Source organism: Gracilinanus agilis, chromosome 4 (assembly GCF_016433145.1).
Source record: "Gracilinanus agilis isolate LMUSP501 chromosome 4, AgileGrace, whole genome shotgun sequence".
Lineage (NCBI taxonomy): Eukaryota > Metazoa > Chordata > Mammalia > Didelphimorphia > Didelphidae > Gracilinanus > Gracilinanus agilis.
In genome coordinates this window covers 31,095,020-31,117,302 of record NC_058133.1, presented here as the reverse complement: position 1 = coordinate 31,117,302, position 22,283 = coordinate 31,095,020, and the positions used below count along the sequence as shown (strand labels likewise).

Sequence of the window (22,283 nt, the reverse complement as noted above, 5' to 3'; positions counted from 1 at the left end):
GTCTGGAGCTGGACTTTCTCATTCCCTATCTGGGCACAGTAGTGGCTGCTAACAACATTGTGAATCTTTGACTGTCCTTTTATTATGAACTTGAGTTCCTGGTATTATCTAGACTCCTAGGGTCACCCAAGCCTTCTAGACTTTGTGGGACAGCCTCTTAAGGATTCAAAGCCCCTGCTAACAAGCACAGATCTGGAGCTCCATCTGCTTTGCCCCACTTTCTCTTTCTTTCCCTCCCTCTAAAGTCTTTTCTTCTTCCAAGCCCTTGCAATTTGTCTAGACCAGAAGCATCCAACACAAGGGGCTGAATGCAGCCCTTAACTCTTTTGAGTGCTGCCTGAACCAGATTAAAATGTTATTGGGAGGGGGCAGCTGGGTAGCTCAGTGGATTGAGGCCTCAGACACTTCCCAGCCGTGTGACCTTGGGCAAGTCACTTATCCCCCATTGCCTAGCCCTTACCACTCTTCTCCCTTGGAACCACACAGTATTGATTCCAAGGAGAAAGGTAAGGTTTAAAAAAAATTTTTTTTTAATGTCATTGGGAAATACTGAACAAAATAAATAAAAATACAGTAAAACATGATAATACTAATATGTGGCTATAGGGGTCTTCATGTATGGATTAGAGATCTTGGTTTCTATTTAACCCTCCTGGTGTAGACACCTGGGCTTCTTGATTTCCCTCCCATCTTTATTAGTGACTTTAGCCCCAGCAGTCCAGTCCTCCACCCGATGGTGCCCTCCTGTGTCATCTTTAAAGCTTACACTATTGTCTCATTATGGGGAAAACATGCGTTAGCTCTAAAGCACCCTAGAAAGGTGAATTATTGTTATTGTATAACGGCCAGGAAAAGGGTAAGGAGTCACTTGAATTGACACCAGGCACTCACACCAGACCTAAACTCTGCTCCCCCAGGGGGTCTTTTTGTCAGGTGGTTGTTATTGGATGCTTCTTGAAATACCAAGAAAACCTGCCTCCCCTTGGGCTCTATCACAGAAGCTCTAGAATTAGGCCCTCTGGCTAGCCTAGTTTCTCTTGGAGAGCTTTGCAGGTATTTTCTAGCACCCAAATTCTTCTGAGGGCAGGGAACCTTGTAAAGTCATTTTTACTTTGTCTGTATGACCCAGGCTGGAGCTAGACTAGAACATGGACTCTGGTGGCTCCCAGGGTCTTGCCATGTCCTGGCTCAAGGAACCATGGAGCTGTAGAATCCAAGGGGGAAGTAGATGGAAACCTTCGGGAAGAATGAGTCTGAGCTGGGGCTGAGGGGAGGAGGAGAAGATGTTGGGGAAAAGAGGAGATGGAGGGAGAGGGGAACCAAAATGGGGCTGGAGACTAGGGGAAAGCCATGAGCCTGGCAGGAGGTGCTACGGGAAGGCCTATTCTGGGTGGAAGAGAGGATTTGGCCATGGATTCAGTGTGGGCAATGAGGAGAGGGAGAAGTTCAGAATGACTTGGCTATTGGGATTCACAGAAAGATGATTCCCCCAAAGAAATGGATTCAGAGAGGAGAATGATAGTCATAAAAGCTGATATTTCTGTAGAAGTTTCAGGTTTGGGTTGAAGCTCACTTCGACCTTCATCGTAGGTACTATTATCTACATTTTACAGATGAGGAAATTGAGGCAAAGGTGAAGTGACTTGCCTAGGGATTCATACATAGCTAGTACTTGAGGCATAATTTGAACTCAGGTCTTTCCTATTCCCGGAGCCCAACAGCCTAGCCACTGCACCCCCACCTAGTTGCCCCACAAATACAAAAAAAAATGAAATAAAATTCCTTGCCCTGGAGGAGCCTGTATTTTATCCACTGAGGAAGGTGTGGTGGCTGGATAGAGGCCCTCTGCTTGCCTAGGGCGGGACCCCAGGGGAGGAGGTTGCTGGGCTAGGAATAATGGCCTAGTAGATTTGACGGTGGTTCCCGAAGAGCCGGGGAAGGGAGGAAGGGTCTCCCTGAGGCCGAGGGCAGTTTGAGGGCTGCCTGTATTAGGCTGGAGGAGTCAGCCAGAAATCCGGGAGGGCTGAGCAGGCCGGGAAGGGAGGCTGTGGCCAGGCTGCGGGGAGGAGGGGGGGGCGCGCCCTCCCTGGCCCTTCCCCCCTGCCCTCCGTCAGACCCCAGGGCTGGCTCCGCAGGCGCTGCCCCCTGCACTGGGCGGGAGGAGGCCTGTCTGTGGCTCCTGCCCACCCCGGAGGCTGATTCCTCTCACTCGGAGGGTGGAGCCGGGGCAGGCCGTAAAGGGCTCCCGCGTTCTGGGGAAGAGGCAGCATTTGGGCCGGGTCGTAGAGTGCCGGTGGGAAACCCAGAGCGAGCGATCGCCTCTATGTGGTGTGTGTCATTCCTTGAACGTGCCGGGGAGGCGGGGACCAGAATGGACTAACGCCCTTCCCTCTCTCTGGTGTTACCGGAAAAGGACGGCAGGGATCGCTGTAGGTGCTCTGAGACCATGTTCCCCTGCCGTTGTGAGAGCGCCCCCTGGCGGGACAGGCCGTGGCCGCGCAGGGATGTCTTTGTCCAGCTTGGACCTCCGGCACTGCGGCGGCGGCCTGTTACCGGGCCGGGTCCGCTCGCTCCCCTTCCCTGCCTTCCCCTGCCCTTCGCTCGGGGCTGGCTGTAAGGACACCGCCATTTATTTCCGCCGTTTGATTGGGCGAGCCCTTTCCTGAGCTTCCTTCCCAAAGCGGAAACGGCGGCTTTCAGCCTCTCGGGAGCCTCTCCCCCTCGTGGGAGGGCTGAGGACCCTTGGGCTCCTGCTCGTGGGCTCGTGGGGCGCCCGCTAGAAATGAGCGCGCCATCCCAGAACTGCCGAGGGCTCGGAGGCGGGGAATGCCGGAAGGTTTCCAGCCCGAGGGGGCGGCTTCCTGAGAGGGTGGGGGGCATCGTCTAGTGATGGCAGGCATTCGGCCATGGGCCGCCCCGCCGAGCCACGTTCCAAGGGGAAAGCCTGAGGGGCCGTTGAGGGGGCGGCAGATCTGGAGTGGGGACTTGTTGGTGAAGAGGCTGGAAGACAAAGGCCTGAGCGGGGGAGGTTGGGCCTAGGTGGAGGCTGTCCAGAGAGGGCCAGCAGGTCTCCTGGCGGGGCCTTTGCTTCTTGACACCGCTTGGCGGTACTGGCTCCTGACCCACTAGAACGTGAGGTGCTCCCAGGCAGAGTTTGCTCCCCGGTTTTGTCCTTCTTCCTAGCACGGAGCCTTCCGCGTGGCTCACTTAATTATTTGTTGGATGGGCTCAGCTAGTGGGGCTCAGTGGAAATGCCGAGAGACCATTACCGAGCTCCAGCCTGGCCTGGATGGGGTGAGAGGGCCGGGCCTTTCTCGGTGATGCTTTTGCTGTCTCCTGAGCTGTAACTAATCTGATTAACGGATCCTATTTAATGCTAATGAGAGTGGCCCTTCCCTCCCCCCCCCCCCCCAACACACACCTCAAGGCTTGGCCACCCAGAGAGAAAGAGAATTCTTGGCTGGGGTCCGGGAGCGAGAGGGGGGCAGGTGGTGGATGGGATGGGGCTGGGGGGAGAGGAGGAGGGCTGGTGGCCCTGTCTCCTTAGGCTCACCTGGGGTGGGGATGGCCCTCCCTCTGCATATCAAATCTGGACTGCTTGGAGGGTGGGAGGGGTTAATCGGGCTTTAAGCTGTTACTTTAGCCTAATTACCATGTGAAAACATATTTGCCCCAACATTCCAGCAGCCTTAACCTGACAAATTTGGAACATTTTCCCAGACTAAACATTTGATAAGAGCGTTTAGAACGTAATAGGGAACAGGTGTGATTGACATCCTGCCAGGAAGACAGTCTTAGGCTGCCAGTTCGTGCAAGCTTCACCAAAGGAAAAGCATTGATTGTTCCCAACTGTTCTGAGAGCCTCCCATTTGAGGCTAGGATTGTGCTCACTGCTTTGGCACGGGCTATTTTTTCCCCCTTATAAACCTTTACCTTCCGTCTTAGAATCAATATTGTGTATTGGTTACAAGGCAGAAGAGGGGTTAGGGGTAGGCAATGGGGGTTAAGTGACTTTCCCAGGGTCACACAGTTAGGCATGTGACTTTTGAGAGGAAACCCTTTGAGAGGAAAATAAAGCACTGCAGAGCTAGATTTCCTTTTTTTTTTTTTAATTAATTTTTTCCTGCTTTGAACAATAGCTTTGGATAGCAAATCTTTTGCATCCTAAAAGATGCTCCTTCCAGCACTGGAGCTGTTCCTAAAGGCTCTTTGGCCCCCTCTTTTTTTTTTCCCCCCTTAAACCCTTACTTCTGTCTTAGAATCAGTACTGTGTATTGGTTCCAAGGCAGAAGAGTGATAAAGGTGGGGCAAGGGGGGGAAGGGGGTTAGTGACTTGCCCAGAGTCACTCAGCTAGGAAGTATCTGAATCTAGATTTGAACCCAAGACCTTCCGTCTCTAGGTCTGGCTCTCAATCCACTGCTGCCCCCATGCGTGAACTATTTTTCTTTCTTTCTCTTTTTTTGTTTATTTTTTTTAAACCCTTAACTTCTGTGTATTGGCTCCTAGGTGGAAGAATGGTAAGGGTGGGCATTGGGGGTCAAGTGACTTGCCCAGGGTCACACAGCTGGGAAGTGTCTGAGGCCGGATTTGAACCTAGGACCTCCTGTCTAGGCCTGACTCTCAATCCACTGAGCTACCCAGCTGCCCCCATGAACTATTTTTCTGAGCAGTCCATCAGGATCTGTACAGAGGCAGCTGAGGCCAGGAGGAGACATAGAGACCTATCAGAGACCAGCCTCAGGCACTAGCCTTGACTCTAGCATCCTCCTGCTATGTAACCCTGGGCTATTCTTCCCTCTCCTCCTCAGAATAGAGGCTTGAAATATGACTGGTAGAGATGAATCCATCTTCCCTTTGCCCCTTCCTTTCTCCATGTGTTTACCCAGGCATGTCCAGGGCCTTTCTTCACCCAAAAGACCCTTTCCTCTAACTGGTGCCACATCTGTCTGACCTGCTTTGTGGCCCCTCAACTCCATTTCCCACCACGCTGTTAGTCCTGGCTATTCCCAGAGCTCGTCCTGGGCTTTCTTGCCCTAGGTACCCACCGTCTGCCAGTGATCCTTTTCTCAGCCATTATTCCTCCCGATGAAATCTATCATGAATCATTTTGTGAAGAATAAAAGTGTATCGCTGTCTTTTTTTTTTTTTTTAAATCCCCTGCATGTTCCCCTGGATCTCTCTCCTTTCTCCCCTTCCAGAGTCACCCCTCATAACAAAGAATATAAAAGGAAAAAAGCAATTTCAGCAAAACTGACCACCATATTGAAAAGGACCTGATATCCACAGTCTTCCCACCTCTGGTCTCCCACCTCTGCTGAGAAGGGACAGAGACAACATGTCTCATAGCTCTCCTCTGAGGCCAGTTGGGCCTGCTCATGATGTTGCTGTGGTTCTTTTCATTTCCACTCACGTTGTGGCCATCGAATGTATTGTTTCCTGGGTGGCTCTGCTTACTTCCGTTTGTATCAGTTCACAGAAGTCTGCCCATGGATCCATCACATTCTCCTTCTAGCTCAAGTCATGTTCCATTCAATTCATGTACCGCACCTTGCTTAGCCATGCCCAAAGTGCTGGACGTCTACTTTGTTTCCAGTTTGAATCTTCTTCAAGGTCCAGTTCAAAGGGTGCCCATGTGAAGTTTTTCCTGATTCCTTCATGGTGCTCCTCCAAATCCAGGCTTTCAAACTGTATTCTGCTGTATCATCTCTCTGAGCTTCACCTTTGTCTTTTTTTTTTTAAACCCTTACCTTCTAAGGTATGAATTCCAAGGCAGAAAAGCAGTAAAGCTAGGCAATTGGGGTTAAGTGACTTACTCAGGATCACACAGTTAGGAAGTATCTGAGGCCAGATTCTACCTAGCTGCCCCACCTACTTTCATCTTTAAAACAAGAGGGATTGGATTAGAGTAGAGAAGTCATCACCATTTTTGTGAATCCTTTTGGCAGGTTGTCTGATGAAGCCTAGGGGTGGACCCCTTCTTAGGATGATGTTTTTAACTGTTTAAAATACATAGTTACAAATGAAATCAATGAAAATTCGACTATCCTGATATGAAAAACAAAAACAAATACAAATTCCTGCCTCCTAGGTGATGAAGAAGAACCTCTGGCCTAACTATTCTCCAAGGCAAGATAATATATAAGAACTGGAAGAGGATTGGATTAGAAATTAGAGGTTCAATTTCCATCTCCCTGAGCCTCAGTTTCCTCATCTGAAAATGAAGGGATTGGACTAGATCAGTGTTGTCAAACTCAAATGGAAATAGAGTGGGGTGGAGATACTTCAGAATCACTGTATTGGCTTAGGTTTAAAATGTAATACCTATGTTTTATTGTATTTTTTATTTTATTTCCCAATTATAGTTTAATCTGGTTCTGGCCACACCCTGGAGTGGTATGGGCCAAATGAGGACATGGTGTTTGATACTTCTGGATTAGACAATGTCTACTGTACCTTATAACTATTCCTATGTATGGGCTGTTAATCACTCTGGTAATATATTCTTCCTGTGCTTATTTACATGCAAAGCTTCAAATGGCATCTCCTCCCAGTTTTCCTACATTAAGAATTCATCTTTCTTACTGTTATTTTGGTAACTTCAGTCTCTTGGTGCCTACTGGGCCAGTGGCCAAGGGCAAGGCTGCCTCTGTGATTCAGGGGGATAAAAAAAGAAGTTTCCTGTCTATGTCTTGAGGGCCATGGAGGAACGGTTAAGACAGTATACATGATTGTGGCACAGTCGAACATAATGGACTTCTCTACTAGTAGCAGTGCAACGATCCAGGACAATCCAGAGGACCTTATGAGAAAGACACTATCCACATCCAGAGAAAGGACTGTGGGAGCAGAAACGCAGAAGAAAAACATAGGATCGATCATGTGGTTCGATGGGGATGTGATTGAGATTTTGATGTTAAAGGATTGCTCTACTGCAAATATGAATAACATGGAAATAGGTTTTGAACAATGACACATGTATAACACAGTGGAACTGCTTTGGGAGAGAGGGAGGGAAGTGAGGTGGGAAAAATCATGAATCCGGGGCAGCTGGGTAGCTCAGTGGATTGAGAACCACGGGGAGGTCCTAGGTTCAAATCTGGCCTCAGACACTTCCCAGCTGTGTGACCCTGGGCAAGTCACTTGACCCCCATTGCCTAGTCCTTACCACTCTTCTGCCTTGGAGCCAAATACACAGTATTGACTTCAAGATGGAAGGTAAGGGTTTTTATTTAAAAAAAAAAAAATCATGAATCGTGTAACCATGGAAAAATATTCTAAATTAAAAAAAAAAGACTATACATGCCTAGTCATCAGGGCACTCATTAGACTTTTTAACCTTAATATCCAGTTAGATGCCATTTATAACCCATAGGCATTTTATATATTTTATATATATATATCACCTATACAGACTGACCTTGTTAAGTACTCCCTGGGCCCTGTATTCTACAGTGGGGACAGCAAATGGTTCTCCATGTCTAGTTTTTATTTGGTCTGGCTTTTAAACTCTTGCCCTTGCCCATGGCATTTTTCCCATACAATAAGAGAGATGATGGCCCAGATATCCTGGCCAACAGTCTATTCCTTGTTTGAGAGGCTTCAAAGTCTAAGCCTGCCTGGGCATCTCATTCTACTTCTCAGTATGAGTCCTTCTGGGGCCTCCTCACATCCTTACCAGGAAAGGCAAGCACTGCCCAGAAACCAAATACAAGTAAAGAGTGTTTCAATTCCATTCTTTTTTCAGGGATGCCATTTGATCTGTGTAGGAGGAAAAGCAAACATGGATTTTCTAGTTGGGTCAGGTGTAAGCTCTTCTATTAGTTTACTATGTTCCATGGATAGGTGACTAAATCCCCATCTGTTTCTGTACTGGCATTTCACTGTTTTCTATCTCAATCACTCTTGATTTTATGCTTAAAGAGGGTTTTTGGATTGTCCTATTATTTTTTTCTCTTTCATTCATAAATGGGGGAGCATTAAGAAAAATCCTTGTTCAAATTTGAAAAGTCATTTTTTCCCTTTTTTAAAATTTTTATTTTGAATATTTTCCTATAGTTACATGTTTATGTTCTTTACCTCTCCCCCAAACCCCTGCACCCTCCATCCCCCCCCCATAGCTGATGCACAATTCCACTGGATTTTTACATGTATCACTAAGACCTAATTCCATATTATTGATAGTTGGACTAGAGTTATTGTTTAGCATCTACATCCCCAATAATATTCCCATCAGCCCATGTGTTCAAGCAGTTGTTTTTCTTCTGTGTTTCTACTCCCACAGTTCTTCCTCTGAATGTGGCTAGTTTCCTTTCTCATAAGTCTCTCAGCCTTGCTCTGGATCATTGCATTGCTGCTAGTAGAGAAGTCCGTTATGTTTGATTGTACCACAGTGTATCAGTCTCTGTGTACAAAGTTCTCCTGGTTCTGCTCTTTTCACTCTGCACCAATTCTTGGAGGTCTTTCCAGTTCACATGGAATTCCTTCAGTTCATTATTCCTTTGAGCACAATAGTTTTCCATCACCAAGAGATACCACAATTTGTTTAGCCATTCCCCAATCGAAAGACAGTCCCCTCATTTTCCAATTTTTTGCCACCACAAAGAGCGCAGCTATAAATATTTTTGTACAAGTCTTTGAAAAGTCATTTGGGGTTTTAATGCAACACACTAAGACCTGCCTGTGCTCACCCACAGAGCTGTTTTTTTTTTTCCCTAAAATCTAGTCTTGACCATGTCACCCTTGCTCAGGGACTCTGACTGCACCCTGTCATTTCCCAGATCATAGAGCCTGCCTCTCCTTCCTCTCTAGTCTTGCTTTTTGCTCTATGATTTATCTATGCTCTAGGGCAGTGATTTCCAAAGTGGGCGCTACTGCCCCCTGGTGGGTGCTGCAGTGATCCATGGAGGCGGTGATGGCCACACTTTTTTTTGTATTACATTCTATTCTGAGTTCAATAAATAGTTTCATAATTTTCGGGGGCGCTAAGTAATATTTTTTTTTCTGGAAAGGGGATGATAGGCCAAAAAAGTTTGGGAACCACTGCTCTAGGGGCTATAGTGGAGAGAATTGAGCCTGGAATCAGGAAGATCTGAGTTCAAATCCAGCCTCAGATATTCACTAACTGTGACCCTGGCAAGTCCCTTCCCCTTTGCTTCAGTTTCCTCATCTGTAAAAGGGGATCATGATAGCACCTACCTCCCAGTGTTACTGTGAGCATCAGATGGGATGGTATTTGGAAATATCTAAGCACTTAGTTATAGAAATGTTAGCTGTCATTTCCCATCTTGATGTTTCCTTTTTTTAAGTTTAATTATTTTAGATTATTATTTTCCCATGGTTATATGATTCATATTATTTAACTCCCCTTCTTCCACCCCCTTCCATAGCCAATGTGCAATTCCACTGGGTTTTACATATGTCATTGATCAAAACCAATTTCCATATTATTGATATTTTGCACTAGGGTGCTTGTTTAGAGTCTACATCCCCAATCATATCCCCATCGACCTGTGTGATCAAGCAGTTGTTTTTCTTCTGTGTTTCTGCTCCCACAGTTCTTTCTCTAGATGTGGATAGTGTTTTTTCTCACAAGTCCCTCAGAATTGTCCTGGATCATTGCATTGCTGCTAGTAGAGAAGTCCATTACATTTGATTGTGCCACAGTATATCAGTCTCTGTGTACAATGTTCTCCTTGCTCTGCTCTTTTCACTCTGCATCAGTTCCTGGAGGTTGTTCCAGTTCACATGGAATTCCTCCAGTTCGTTATTCCTTTCAGTACAATAGTATTCCATTGCCAACAGATACCACAATTTTTTGAGCCATTCCCAATTGAACATCCCCATTTTCATGTTTCTCTGTTGGCTATCTCCTGGATGTTCTATGCTTTGCCCCTCCACCTCCATCTCTTAGTGTTCCTGACTCTTTAAGATGCTGCTAAAATCTCACTTTCCTGCTTCCTTAGCACTGCTTGTGCCTTCCCTGTGAAATTTTCTTCCCTCTCTTTGGGGACCATTTTGGCCTGTGCTGTGTCCTCAGTCCTTAGGAAAGTCTGTTCGTGGGAATCTGCTTGCCCTGGGATCAGAAGTTTTGGATGTTGTCCTTCCCTTTCTTCAGCTCCTGTGCCAATGCAGGCAGTGTCCATGGTAGTTCTGTTTGTGATTAGTGTGAATTGTGTGGTTAGGTCCAGATAGTTTGGGACTTTGTGCCTGTGAGGTGTGTGCATTACTGGAGTGGTCCTTTTCCTTCTGATCCCTGTAAGTGTTTGCATGGAGTGACTCGAGGAGAGGAATCTGTGTCATCTTCCTAATTCCCAGTGCCAGTGAATTGCCTCTGGGGGCATCCAGGAGAGCCTCACTGGGGCTCAATGTGGGTAGTTCCTGGAGGTCCCTGGGCTGTTACGGTTGGCACACATTTTCTTGTTCTGTGTGGTCTGATATTAGTGACACACAACGGAGGGCATGGGCACATCTGAGTATTTTCCTATATTACATCAGCCAATCTGCTTCCAGAATGGCTCAGGACTGCATTTCCCAGATGATTTTGGCCACAGAGCTTTTTTTTGGCTGGAAATATATTAATGGAACCAATCAGGGTGTTGGGGCATGTGGGATATTCTGGGATAAAAGAGAGTTTGGTATATTTGGGAGCAAAAGAGAAAAAGAATTAGTCCTCTTTTCCTATTGAAAAGTTGCCTTATGTAACATTTTTGATTCATACACAAATTCCTATTAATATTTTAGAATAAAAATATTGTCAGCATTGGCATTTTCTCACGACTCCACATTTATGTCCCATGGAACTCAGGAATAATAGAGAACAGAATGTAGGAAATACTGGTTTATGCCTATACCCCCGTGTGACCCTCTGAACAAATGCTGGTTTAATAGAGATCAGGAAACAGGCTGTCAGGTGGGAGGAGTTTAGTTCCACATAAGTAGTGAGCTGCTGTGTGAGCTATGCTCCAGAAGCATTCATATATCCCGGATGCCTTGGGGAGAAAAAGCAGAAGCCTCCGGAACTTAAAGCTTTGCTTTGCTTTCTAGATCCACGTTGGGCACCCTCCTCCCTCCCCAATCCCCAGGATAAAGGGAAATGCCTTGGCTTGGAGCCTGATCTTGGCTTTAGACCTCACTCTGTTGCTGACCAGAGCAAAGTTGGCCAAACGCCTGTTTAGCCCTGATTCCAGCAAACCTTTTCTGAGATTCTCAGAGCTGCTCCTGAGTGGTTCTCATAAGTCAGTGATTCTGTGACCCTTCCTTCCCTCTAGAGCTCCCTCACAAATCAGCCTTTTGGGTGCAGTTTCTGAAGATGTGGCCTTCCTTTGCTTTAAACCCTTACCTGGTATCTTAGAATCTATGCCAAGTATCCTTTCAGAAGCAGAAGAAAGCAAGAAGGGTGAGGAGGTTGGGGTTAAGCGACTTGCCCAGGGTCATACACCTAGGAAGCGTTGGAGGCCAGATTTGGACTCCAGGCTTGGGGCTCTATCCACTGAGCTTCTAGGCTGCCCCAAGATGTGGCCTGCTTGTCCTTTAGGCAAAGGGCTGTGAACGTGGCTTGGGGGAAAGTGCTCTCGAATTGCGAAGCATTCATGTTCTCCTTAGCAGGACTCAAGTCTGCAGATGTCATCCAGGCTCTGCTGCAAGCTTTCCATAATACTTTGTTCACCTTTTCTTAAAGCCTTTTCTTTGGAGACTCAGAACTATTTAAGTTCTGTCTTGTGAGGAAGATTTTAAGGATTGCCCAAGTTCAATGTTTTTTCTAGTATGAAGGATAAAATGTAGGGAGCTTAAACAAAACTGTCATTTCTTGAGATTGTTGAGGGGGGCGCACTGTGAGCTACACTGGTACTCTCTCTTTTGTTCAATGTGGGTTTTTAAAATAGTGTATCACCCTTTAATTGGAACAGAAGTTCCCTGTTGGCTCAGAGATGGCTTGCATAAGTTTGTTTATGAAAAGGGTAAGTCCCTTTACTACTTCTTGTTTGGAGTTATTATGTAGATTTGCACCCAATAGATCTGCCCCAGAGTGATGCTGCTCATGCAGGCCCCAGGGAGGGCATGGACCAAATGGGGCTGGCTTTGAATCTCTGAGCAACTGAAAACAAATCTTGACTCTCATTCTCCTACTGGAGGCTGCCTGTTTTGTAGTAACAACTTCCCTTAAATGGTTAGTATAGGAGGAGAAAACTTCTTCCAACTCCCTGTGGGTGGAATTGGATGGAAACTTGAAAAATTGGCCAGTAGGAAGCATCTGGAAGCTGTGGCGCAATCACACTCAGCCTTGAAGGAAAGTTCTCTGGTGTTGGGAGATCATGATCAGCCATTTCAACTCATGGGTTTGGAGAGGTTCTTTTGGAAACAGAAAGGAGGGCCAGACAGATGGACGGGCTCAGCCCTGCTCATGGAAGAGGGGATAGACACTAGCATTATATCTTCAGACAAGAAAGGCGGCAACCCTTCTTGGTGGTCATCATGGATGGGCACCTCAGGGTGGTGCTCAGGTGTAGATTTTAGAGACGAAAGAGAGGGAGTCCATTTTACCTGGATGTCTCTGTAATATCTCTGAGCTGTGAATTGAATGCAAGGAGAGCTGGCAGGTTTTCTTCACATAGATGTTTTCAGAAAATCTTTGTATCAGACAACCTTCGCCAAGTTTCTCATCTGTGCCCTTACTGCTGCTGCCCACCCCATTGGGGGGTGGTATAGGGCCTGGCTCAGAGACTTGCCATTCATAGCCTGTGTGAATGAAAAGCTGAAGGGGAGGCTTGCCATGCAGGGACCTCAACAGGGAAGTAGTAGAAGAGACCTGAGGAGTTGTACAAGAAAGATAAATAGCCTGGGATTATCTGGGGCAGCTAATACCATAAAATTGTCAGCATGAGACCTGGTTGTAATAAGAATCATGACATAAGGAGTGTCTCATGCTTTTTTTTTCTTACCCTCAGACTATGAGATTAATATATAAAATAATTATTAGGTTGTGTTGTAATTTAATAACGAGAGATCTGAAAGTGAAGATTTGAGGCCGTTGCTGGCAGCATATTTAGTGGATTCCTTTCCCATTGGAGGTTAAAGAGAAAAGATTGGAATTTTCATTCCTGTAGTTTTATGGTATTTATAACCTGCTGTGGTTTTGTGTCCCGCTGCTGAGGCTGCAGTTAGGCCTTGTTTTCCATTGCTAGGAGCTTCTGGGGAATGGGAAAATGTTTGGGGTACAGCTCCATAATTTCCATCTTTGCTTGTCTCAAAATTCACTTTGGCTATCACTTGATTATGATGGAATGCTTTGAAAGTATGAGTGCTGTTTAAACTCTACTTATTATGATAAAATACCCTGATTACCACTGTACTGTGATTGTTCAGAAAACAAACAGCCCACAACTTTGGGATGGGGAAAACTTCAGCAAAGACTTCAGTTCCTTGAGAGGTAAAATATAAGGAAGGTAAATAATAAAATGTAATTGCCAGTGGGTAACTCTCAAAGAAGCTTTAGAAATGAAATAAGGAAAGAAATTTTCACTGGGTAGAAAGATCACTGGGTGGGTTTGACCCAGGTGCAATAAATATTTCAGGTCATCTTCCCAGTGAGTTAAATTCTAGGACTTGTCAAAGGAGCTTATTTTCTCTCTCTCAGTGATGCAGCTTCTATTTTTAGAAACTATTCGGTACCTTCCCAACTCCATGCTCTTTTTCTCTCTAAATAAAATCCCAACCAAATAAGAATGTAATTGCCAAAACCCACTTTAATGCAGGCCCCAGTTTGGCAATGTCAGGAAACACACCACATATGCACTAATTTCTAAATTACTAGCCTGGTTTCATAATGTATATGTTGCATGCATGGCAGACCATTATGGAGCAAAGCTTCTTGGGTGGGGGCGGGATGTGAGCATACGCTTTGACTGCTGTTTGGTAATGTTTGTGTCTTCATTTGGGCAATATTTACCATAGCCTGGAATCACTAGGCCGAGCAGCAGGCCAGCAGGGAAGCTGCCAAGGCAGCGCCAAAACAAACAGGGGAAACAATGAAGCTGCCGGAAAATTGTGTGGACAGTAGTTGCTCATGGTTGTGAAATGCTTTCAGAAGAAAAGAAATTGTGTAGCCTGAGTGTGAAAGCAGCTGAGCCCCAAACATTCTGGAGGCAGCTGGCTTGGAGAAGCTTCTAGGGAATCTGGGACCCAAGTGGGCACTTTGGAAGAGGCCAGGAAGCACTTAACAAAACAGCGGAGAGTGTTGGAAGGATTCTGCTGATTGATGCTCCTCAGTACCTCCTGGACTGAAAGCAAGAAGGAATCTCAGCCTGCAGACCATCCGCAAAGGAGCCGCCTCTCCCGTTGTTGGCATCCCCAGGGGATGGCACACAGTAGGCACTTAATGCTCTCACTGATAAGGTTTGCAAAGCATTTTACATAACTGATGGCTTTTGATCCTGTAACGACCCTATTAAGTAAATACTACAGATATTGCTGTCCCCATTTTACAAACAACGAAACTGAGGCTAAGGCAGGTTGGAATCGAACCTAGAGTTCAAAGGTCAGCTAGAACATGGGATGCCAAGCCTAGGCCAAGCCCCTTGTTTTATAGAGGGGGAAGCTGACCCAGAGAGCAACAGAACCTGCCTGAGGTCACCAAACCTGTTCCTGGATCCTTCCCCACCTCTCCATGTTTGTAGATTATGGTAAGCATCGACACGTCATTGCTTCAAGACAAAGCCTTTTTTGCTTTGGAGCCAGAAGGAACCTTAGAAACCATCCAGGTAGGCCACATGCTACCTTTTACAGATATGGGACCGTCGTGGGGGACTTTGTGGAGGCCTGGCAGTGAATTCTGGTGCAGGACTGTAGCAGCTGCAAGATCTTCAGGAAAGTATTTCCGCTTGCTGAGCCTGTTTCCTTATCTGTGGAATTCAGATATTTCAGGGACAGTGTGTTGTGATGGCCTTGGAGACACGAGGAGGAGCCATCTGGATCTAGAGCTAAGAGCTGGGCAACCTCAGGCAGGTCACTTCATGTGGCTCCTCTCTGAAGTGAAGACAGAACCTCACCGTTAAGGGAATGCTTGCAAGAAGCTTGACTACCTCGGAGAACTCTTTCAGTAGCAGCTATTACAATGACTTGCACCACCTACCTCAGAAGGGGTTTTGAGGGGAAGAGCCAAGGGGTGTTGGGGCAAGGGGGATATCATTTGTAAATTATGTAAATATAAGTTATTGTTTTGAGAAAACTGAAGCCCAGAGCCACTAAAGAGCTAGCATCCCAGGTTGTTGCTTTTTCCTATGCACATAGCCAGATAGCCTGCCCCTTGGAGAAGCAGTGACAGGATGCCCAGGGCCCATAAGAAGTAAAATGCCACATTCCTTGATGCTCATGTGGCTGTGGTTCCTCTCTAGAGATGCCTGGTTGTTTGTCGGTCCCCAGAGCCCCTGAAGAAAATGACTGTAATTCTACCTAGTACTGGGGCCTCCCTGCTTCCATCCATCTTCTCTCTTCTCCAACCCATGGTCCACACATCTGCCAAATGGATCTACCTAAACATAAGTCTGACTATGGGAGTTTGTTGTCAGGAAATATAAGTGGTTCACCGTTGCCTCCAGGATGAAGTACAAAGTCCTCTGGGTATCATTTAAAGCCCACGACCGGCTGATAGCTCCAGGTTCTTTGTGGACATTTCCCATTCCCAGGATGCACACTACATTCCAGCCCACTTGGCCTCCTCACTGTTTCCTAGATGAAATCTAAACTCCCTAGCACCCTTTCCTACCTTTCCAGGCTTCTGACTTGGCTCCTCCTTGTTCTTCTTTGCACACGACACATCTCTCAAATCCATCTTTTTGGAAAAATTCAGTTTTATTTTGGACTTTATTAAGCACTTTCTATGTACATGCCAGGCACTGTACTGAGTGCTGAGGATCCAAAAAGAGGTCAAAGATAGCCCCTTCCCTCAAGGAGCTCACAATCTTACAGGAGAGACAACATGCTAAAAAATACATATAATGAACAGAGGGAAGGCACTAGATTAAGAAAGGTTGGGAAAGCTTCCTGGAGAGAGTGGAGTTTTAGTTGGAACTTAAAGGAAGCCAGAGAGGTCAGGAGTCAGAGGAAAGAAGGGAAGAACATTCCAAGCATGGGGGACAGCCAGAGAGAATACTTCCAGCTGAGAAGGGGTAGGTCTTGTTTCTGGAACAACAGGGAGTTTCCAGTGTCACTGGAAGAAGTATGTATTAGGCTATGTAAGGTGTAAGGAGCCTGGAAGGAAGCCTGGATCAGGAGGAAGATCCAGCAAAGGAAAGGGAGAAGTGGGGCTAGGTCATGAAGGGCTTCGAATGTAAAAATGGAGGATTTTGTCTTTGGTCCTGGAGCAGATAGGGAGCTCCTTACCGGAGTTTACTGAGAGGGGAAGTGACACGGTCAGGACATAGACTTTAGGAAAATCACTTTAGTGGCCAAACGGAGGATGGACTGGAGTGGGGAGATCTCGAGGCAGGCAGAGCCTCCCAGGCAGATGTCAGTAATGTAATCCAGGCACAAGATGATGAGGGGTCAGTGTCAGGAGAGAAGGAAGAGATTCAAGGCCACAGTTTGGCTGTGGTGGGGTGAGCTAATGAGGAGGTGCCCAGGATGACCAACGTTGTGAGCTTGAGGGACTGGGAGGAGAGTGTTGCCCTCTATGGTAATGAGTGCTCAGGGGCGGGGAGGGGGGGGAGAGATTGAGTTCCATTTTGGACTTAGTGAGTTTAAGACGTTGCAGATGCTAGAGTAAAGAGAGGTTCAAGCAAGCAAGAGCCGAGCATCATCAGCATAGAGATGGTCATTAAATCCTTGGGAGCCGATGAGATCACCAAGTGAAGCAGTAGGGAGGGAGAAGAGAAGGGCACCCAGGACAGGTTGATCAGGAGGAGGATCCAGCCAAGGAGACAGAGAAGGCTGGGTCAGAGGAGAAGCAGGAGAGAGTCAGGGCCTGAAAACCTAAAGAGAAGAGTATCGAGGAGGAGAGAGTGATGAGTACTGTCACTGGGTTGGGGGGTGGGGGGGTGGGAGACTCCACTGGGTTTGAGAGCTGGGAGATCATCAGGAACTTTGGAGAGGGCAGTTTAGTGCCACGATAAGATTGGAAGGAATGCTGAGTCCAGTTCTGTCTTGGTCTTCAACAGCAGTTACTCATTCAATAAATACCCCTTGAATTGGACAGCCATACTGAAGTCATGATGTTCTTCTCTTTACTAGTGTGGGCTTAGGGGATGATTGTTGAGGGGTTGGGGGAAGAAGAAAAAGTTTTTGAGCTACTAGATGGAGTTGTTTCTCTGTATCAGATTTATTTATTTTATTAACAGTCATTAAACCCTTATTAGAAAACATCAAGCTAAGTGTGCAGAGTACAGGGCAGACTCCCCGCCCTTAGGGAACTCTCACTTGATTTAAGAAGATAGATTTCCCCACATGAACTACATTACATAAGGTCATGCATGGGGCGAGTGTCCAGCAAGGACATGTTGAGGTTAGAGAATGGAAGTTTGTGGTTAGTACCAAGAAGGAAGGATGGAGGGAGCGTCAGGAAGAACTTGAGGAAGGAGGCAGCACTTGGGATTCCAGGAAGAAAATGGATTGCTGTGGATTCTTAGAGTTCAGATAGTTCGAGATGGAAAGGAAGCTGCTAAAGCTTTTCTAGGCTAATCTCCTCATTTTAAAACCTTGGAAATATCCTCAGAGATGTTAGAAAACCCATAGTAAGTAGCATAACCACTCAGGGTTCAAAACTAGGTTCTCCGATGTCAAATCTAATGTTCTTTTCACTATTTTACTACCTTGTCTCTTTTGAAACCTCCATATAAATTCAAGACCCTGGTTAAGAATGGATTGTGTGTTAAGTTTTTTTTTTTTTTTTGTAACTTTCAGAAATATGGCTATACACACCTTTCTGCAGGAGATCTTCTTCGTAATGAGAGGAACAAGCCAGATTCTCAGTATGGTGAGCTCATCGAAAAGTACATAAGAGAAGGAGAGATTGTGCCAGTTGAGATAACCATCAGCTTGCTAAAAAGGGTAAGGAGTGTGAATGATGACTAATTTATTCCAACAAACAAGCAAGAAATTAAATCCATCTTTCACTTGAACAGACTAAAAGAAGACATCAGAGTATTATGTTTCTGTCTTACAGGCAGTGACCACATTGTGGAGAGATTGTGGCATTAGAGAATGAAAGAGGAAGGAATATTTTATTAGATTAGGAATTGTCTACATTAGGTCCTTACATGTGACCAGCCTCCTTTATGGGCATATGTGTGTAATGTATATGTATGTCCTCATATGTGGGTAAAACAGGAAAAAATTAAGAGGAAGGAAAGAACAGGAAAGGAGAAAAATTACAAAGGAAAAAGGAAAAAGTACAAGGATGAGGAAAGAAACATGAACTATATCATGGAAGATGGTTAAGATAGCCACAGCTGTCCTAACTGCCTCTTGGCAGCAGGCCACTGTTTTGCAGAAAAAAGTTGGAAACCTCTGTTATATAATGACAGCTTCACACATCTGAGTGGCCATTATTAGAGCCATTCAGACTCTACTGTATTACTTATCTAATGTTACAATGATTTTATACAGTATAGAATTGTATATGTAATATATGTATATATGTAACCACTAATCTGTAGATAAAAATCCCTGTGGGCTGCATTTTGATTTGGTTTTAAAATATATTATCATCTTTATTTTATTATATTTTTAAAAATTTTGTTAAATATTTCCCAATTACATTTTAATCTGGTTTGGGCTACAATTGGGTATTATAGCTGAGTCTCTGTTGCCTCTCAGCTAAAACTTTGCACAGAATCTAATAAGATGACATTCAGTAGGAGTAAATGTAAAATCTTGCTCTTGGGTTCAAAAAATGAACTTATTAGGGTAGGACCTGGTTAGGCCACACAGTGCCTAAAGAGGTTGGGTAGCTTGGAGTCAACAGTGAGCTGCGGCAGTTGGGAAAAACTACTGTGATCTCAGGATACACTAAAAGAGTCCCTCCAGAAACTTTCAGATCTTCCAGAAACAGGGAGGCAGTTATTGCTCTTACTCTGCCCTGTTAATAGCTCATCTAGAGTCTTGGTTCTATTTTGAAGCCACCATGTAATAAGAACCTTGATAAGACAGTTCTAAAGGACTCATGATGAAAATGGTATCCACCTCCAGAGAGAACCGATGAACTCTGAATGCAGATTGAAGCAGACCTTTTTAACTTGGGGTTTTTTGGTCCGTTTTCTTTTGCAACATGGCTAATATGGAAATATGTTTTGTATGATTTCACATGTGCAAATGAGGGGGTGGGAGAGAATTTGGAATTTAAAATTTTTAAAAATGATTGTTAAATTTTTACATGTAATTGGGAAATACTTAATAAAATAAATAAAAATGTATTTTTAAAAAGACCCTTGATAAACAGAGAGTATCTGGAGGACAGCCGGAATGGACCTCAAGTCCAAGTCATGTGTAGGCTAGTTAGAAAATCCTGAAGAAGAGAAGGAAAGGAAGGGGACCTGACCGAGAATAGTCTTTAAGAAGACTTGAAGAGTTATCATGGGAAGGAGTGATTAGGCTTTTTTTTTTTTTTTTAAACTCTTACCTTCTGTCTTAGAATCAATACCGTGTATTGGTTCTAAGGCAGAAGAGTGGTAAGGGCTAGTGTAGTGCAAAGAGGGTGCATATCAACTGACAGAAAACTCCACAGCAAGGCTTTGCAGGGCTGTTATGCACCCTCTTTGCACTACACTAGGCAATGGGGGTTAAGTGACTTGGCCCAGAGTCACACAGTTAGGAAGTGTCTGAGGCCAGATTAGGCTTATTTTGTTTGCCCTAGAGAGCAATACCAGGAGCAGCAATGATTGGGGGGAGAACCTAGAGGCCAATTTATGGTGGATGTCAAGAAGAACTCTTTAACCAAGAGAGTTGTTTTACAGTAGAAGGGGCTGCCTTGAGAGGCTATAGATCCCCCCTCCTTTGACATCTCCCAGCAAAGACTAGGTGACCATTTTCTTGGATGTTTTAATGGGGCATTCCTTTGAGTATGTGTTGGATTAGAGATTTGAAATTAACTTCCAACTCTCAGATTCTGTGATTCTGGGGTCAGAGCTATAATAGACCTGAATTGTGTCTTGGGAACCTATTAGAGAATAGGCAGATTGACCTGAGAAAAGAGAGCCAGAATTGAGCTGGAAACCAGGGCTATGAGAATGAAGACAGAGAGATCCATCTTGTGTCCCTGTAAAGCCCTCCTGAAGCCCCCTGTCCCCAGAGGCAGTGAGATGGTTGCAGCCTGGTCATGGTATAGCAAGAGTTCTTGGACAGCCTCAGAGAGAAGGCCTAGATCTGGTCCAGAAAAGACAGTGAGATTGTGGGAGACAAAGGTTTCCTAGACTACATTTCTTAAATCCCAGCTTCCGTAGGAAAGAGGGACAGAGTTCTCTTTGAGTTTCTGAATCAGGCCTCTTGGAGAGAAGAACAAACTCATGTGGCTACTCATGTAGCTGGAGAGACAGCAAGGGACAGTCACAAGGTTGAGGAACAACCTAGACTTTTTTTCTCCAATGCTACTGTGGGCTGTTTGGGTCCAGCAAAAGGGATCTCAGCTCCCTTGCAAGCATTCATGTTAACAGTATCTGTCAAATATAGGACAGCCTTTATTTCTCTCTTTAGATAGAATTAAAATGCAGGAAAAAAAAAAAAGCACATACAGACACAAAGAACTCAACTCTAAGGACATGACCATCCAAAGTAACTCCTTTCCCAGGAGCCTCTGTCCTCCTATCTTCCCCTCTCCTAGATGGAGGTGACTGGTCCTTCAGGCTGATGGTGCCACCTTGTGGTTGAGATGGCCCTGGAGTGTCAACCCCCTTCTTATTGGAATTTTCCTTACCTGGAAGTCTTTCTACCAATGAAGTCCTTTGGCAGCCAGGCCATGGGAGTCTCTGAGGGTAACTAACCTGCTCCTTGGAGAACAGATAGGCCTGGTAAGACCTGCCAGAGTTGGGGCACTGCCACTTCCACAGTGTTGAGAACTTGCACATGGCTCCTCCTTGGAGAATCTGACTTCCAGAGGGAGGTTTCAGTGAACAGTTAAGCAATCCTATAACACCATTCCCCAGTTGACAAAGGGTCAAAAGAGATGAACAGTTTTTTGGATGAATAAATCAAAGCCACATATAGGCACATGAAAAAATGTTGCAAATTATTACCGATAAGAGAAATGCAAATCGAAACAATTCTGAGATGTCATTTTATACTTATCCATTTGGCTAAACATGATAAAAGGGCAAACTTACAAATGTTGGAAGGGATGTGGAAAAGTGGGAACACTAATACACTGTTGGAACTGTGATCTCATTCAACCATTTTGGAGAGCAATCTGGAATTATGCCCAGAGTTGTAAAATTGTGGATGCCCTAAGCAGTACTACTGTTTCCCAAGGTGATCAGAAAAAAAAAAGGAAAAGAACCTAGATGTTCTGAAATACTTATAGCAGCTCTTGTAGCAAAGAACTGGAAACTGAAGGGATGCCTACTAATTGGGGAATGGTTGAACAAGTTGTGGCATATGATTGATGGAATAACTACTTTGCTATAAGAAATGATGAGCAAGTTAATTTAGAAAAAAATGGAAAAACCTATATGAAACTGAAAAATGGAACAAGTAGAACCAAGAGAACATTATAGTCTGACTTTAGATACTTCCTATTTGTGTGACCCCGAGCAAGTCACTTAACCTCATTTGCTTAGCCCTTGCCCTTCTGTCTTAGCCTTGTTACTAGGACATAAAACAAGGGTTTAAACAAACAAAAAAAAAGATAGAAAACATTATATACAGATAAAGAATTAATGTTTGAAGGATAACGTGCATATCCATCCCCAGAGAAAGAACTGATACATAGAAACATGAAAGACAGTTTATATATATATATATATATATCTTTGTTTTTTTGTCAAATGATTCCTTCTCTAGTACAGATTGGGGAGGGAGGGAGGGAGATACCTAGGAATTTTAATGTGACCAACATTAAAATAATTTTTAAAAATTAAAAATAAAAAGTAAGAAATCCAGTACTGTGTGAGAGGAGTTTTAATCCATTACATTTACCTAGTGCTATTTAGGAAAGCAGAGGAGACTTGAATGCTCCAAGAGATCTAGGAGAAGCATGTTGTCTGACTCCTTTGTTTCTATAGTTGGAAGGACTCGACAACTACCAAAGGGAAATGATGGAGCTTTTAGTATACTCCTCCTAAGTGGCAGAGTTAGGATTGGG

The 22,283-nt window shown here is 45.0% G+C and overlaps 1 protein-coding gene across 2 annotated transcripts in view; it reads left to right on the top strand.

Annotated features, from left to right (window-relative positions):
* The window catches only part of CMPK1 (cytidine/uridine monophosphate kinase 1), a 32,348-nt gene that overhangs the window by 5,071 nt on the left and 4,994 nt on the right, over window positions 1-22,283 (top strand). Inside the window, exon 2 of one of the 2 annotated variants that reach the window (XM_044677202.1) lies at window positions 17,894-18,040. The exons of the other annotated variant lie outside the window; for it this stretch is intronic. Within the exon in view, the coding sequence (XP_044533137.1) occupies window positions 17,894-18,040 (147 nt within the window). The remainder of the gene's footprint in view (window positions 1-17,893; window positions 18,041-22,283) is intronic. 2 annotated transcript variants of the gene reach the window in all.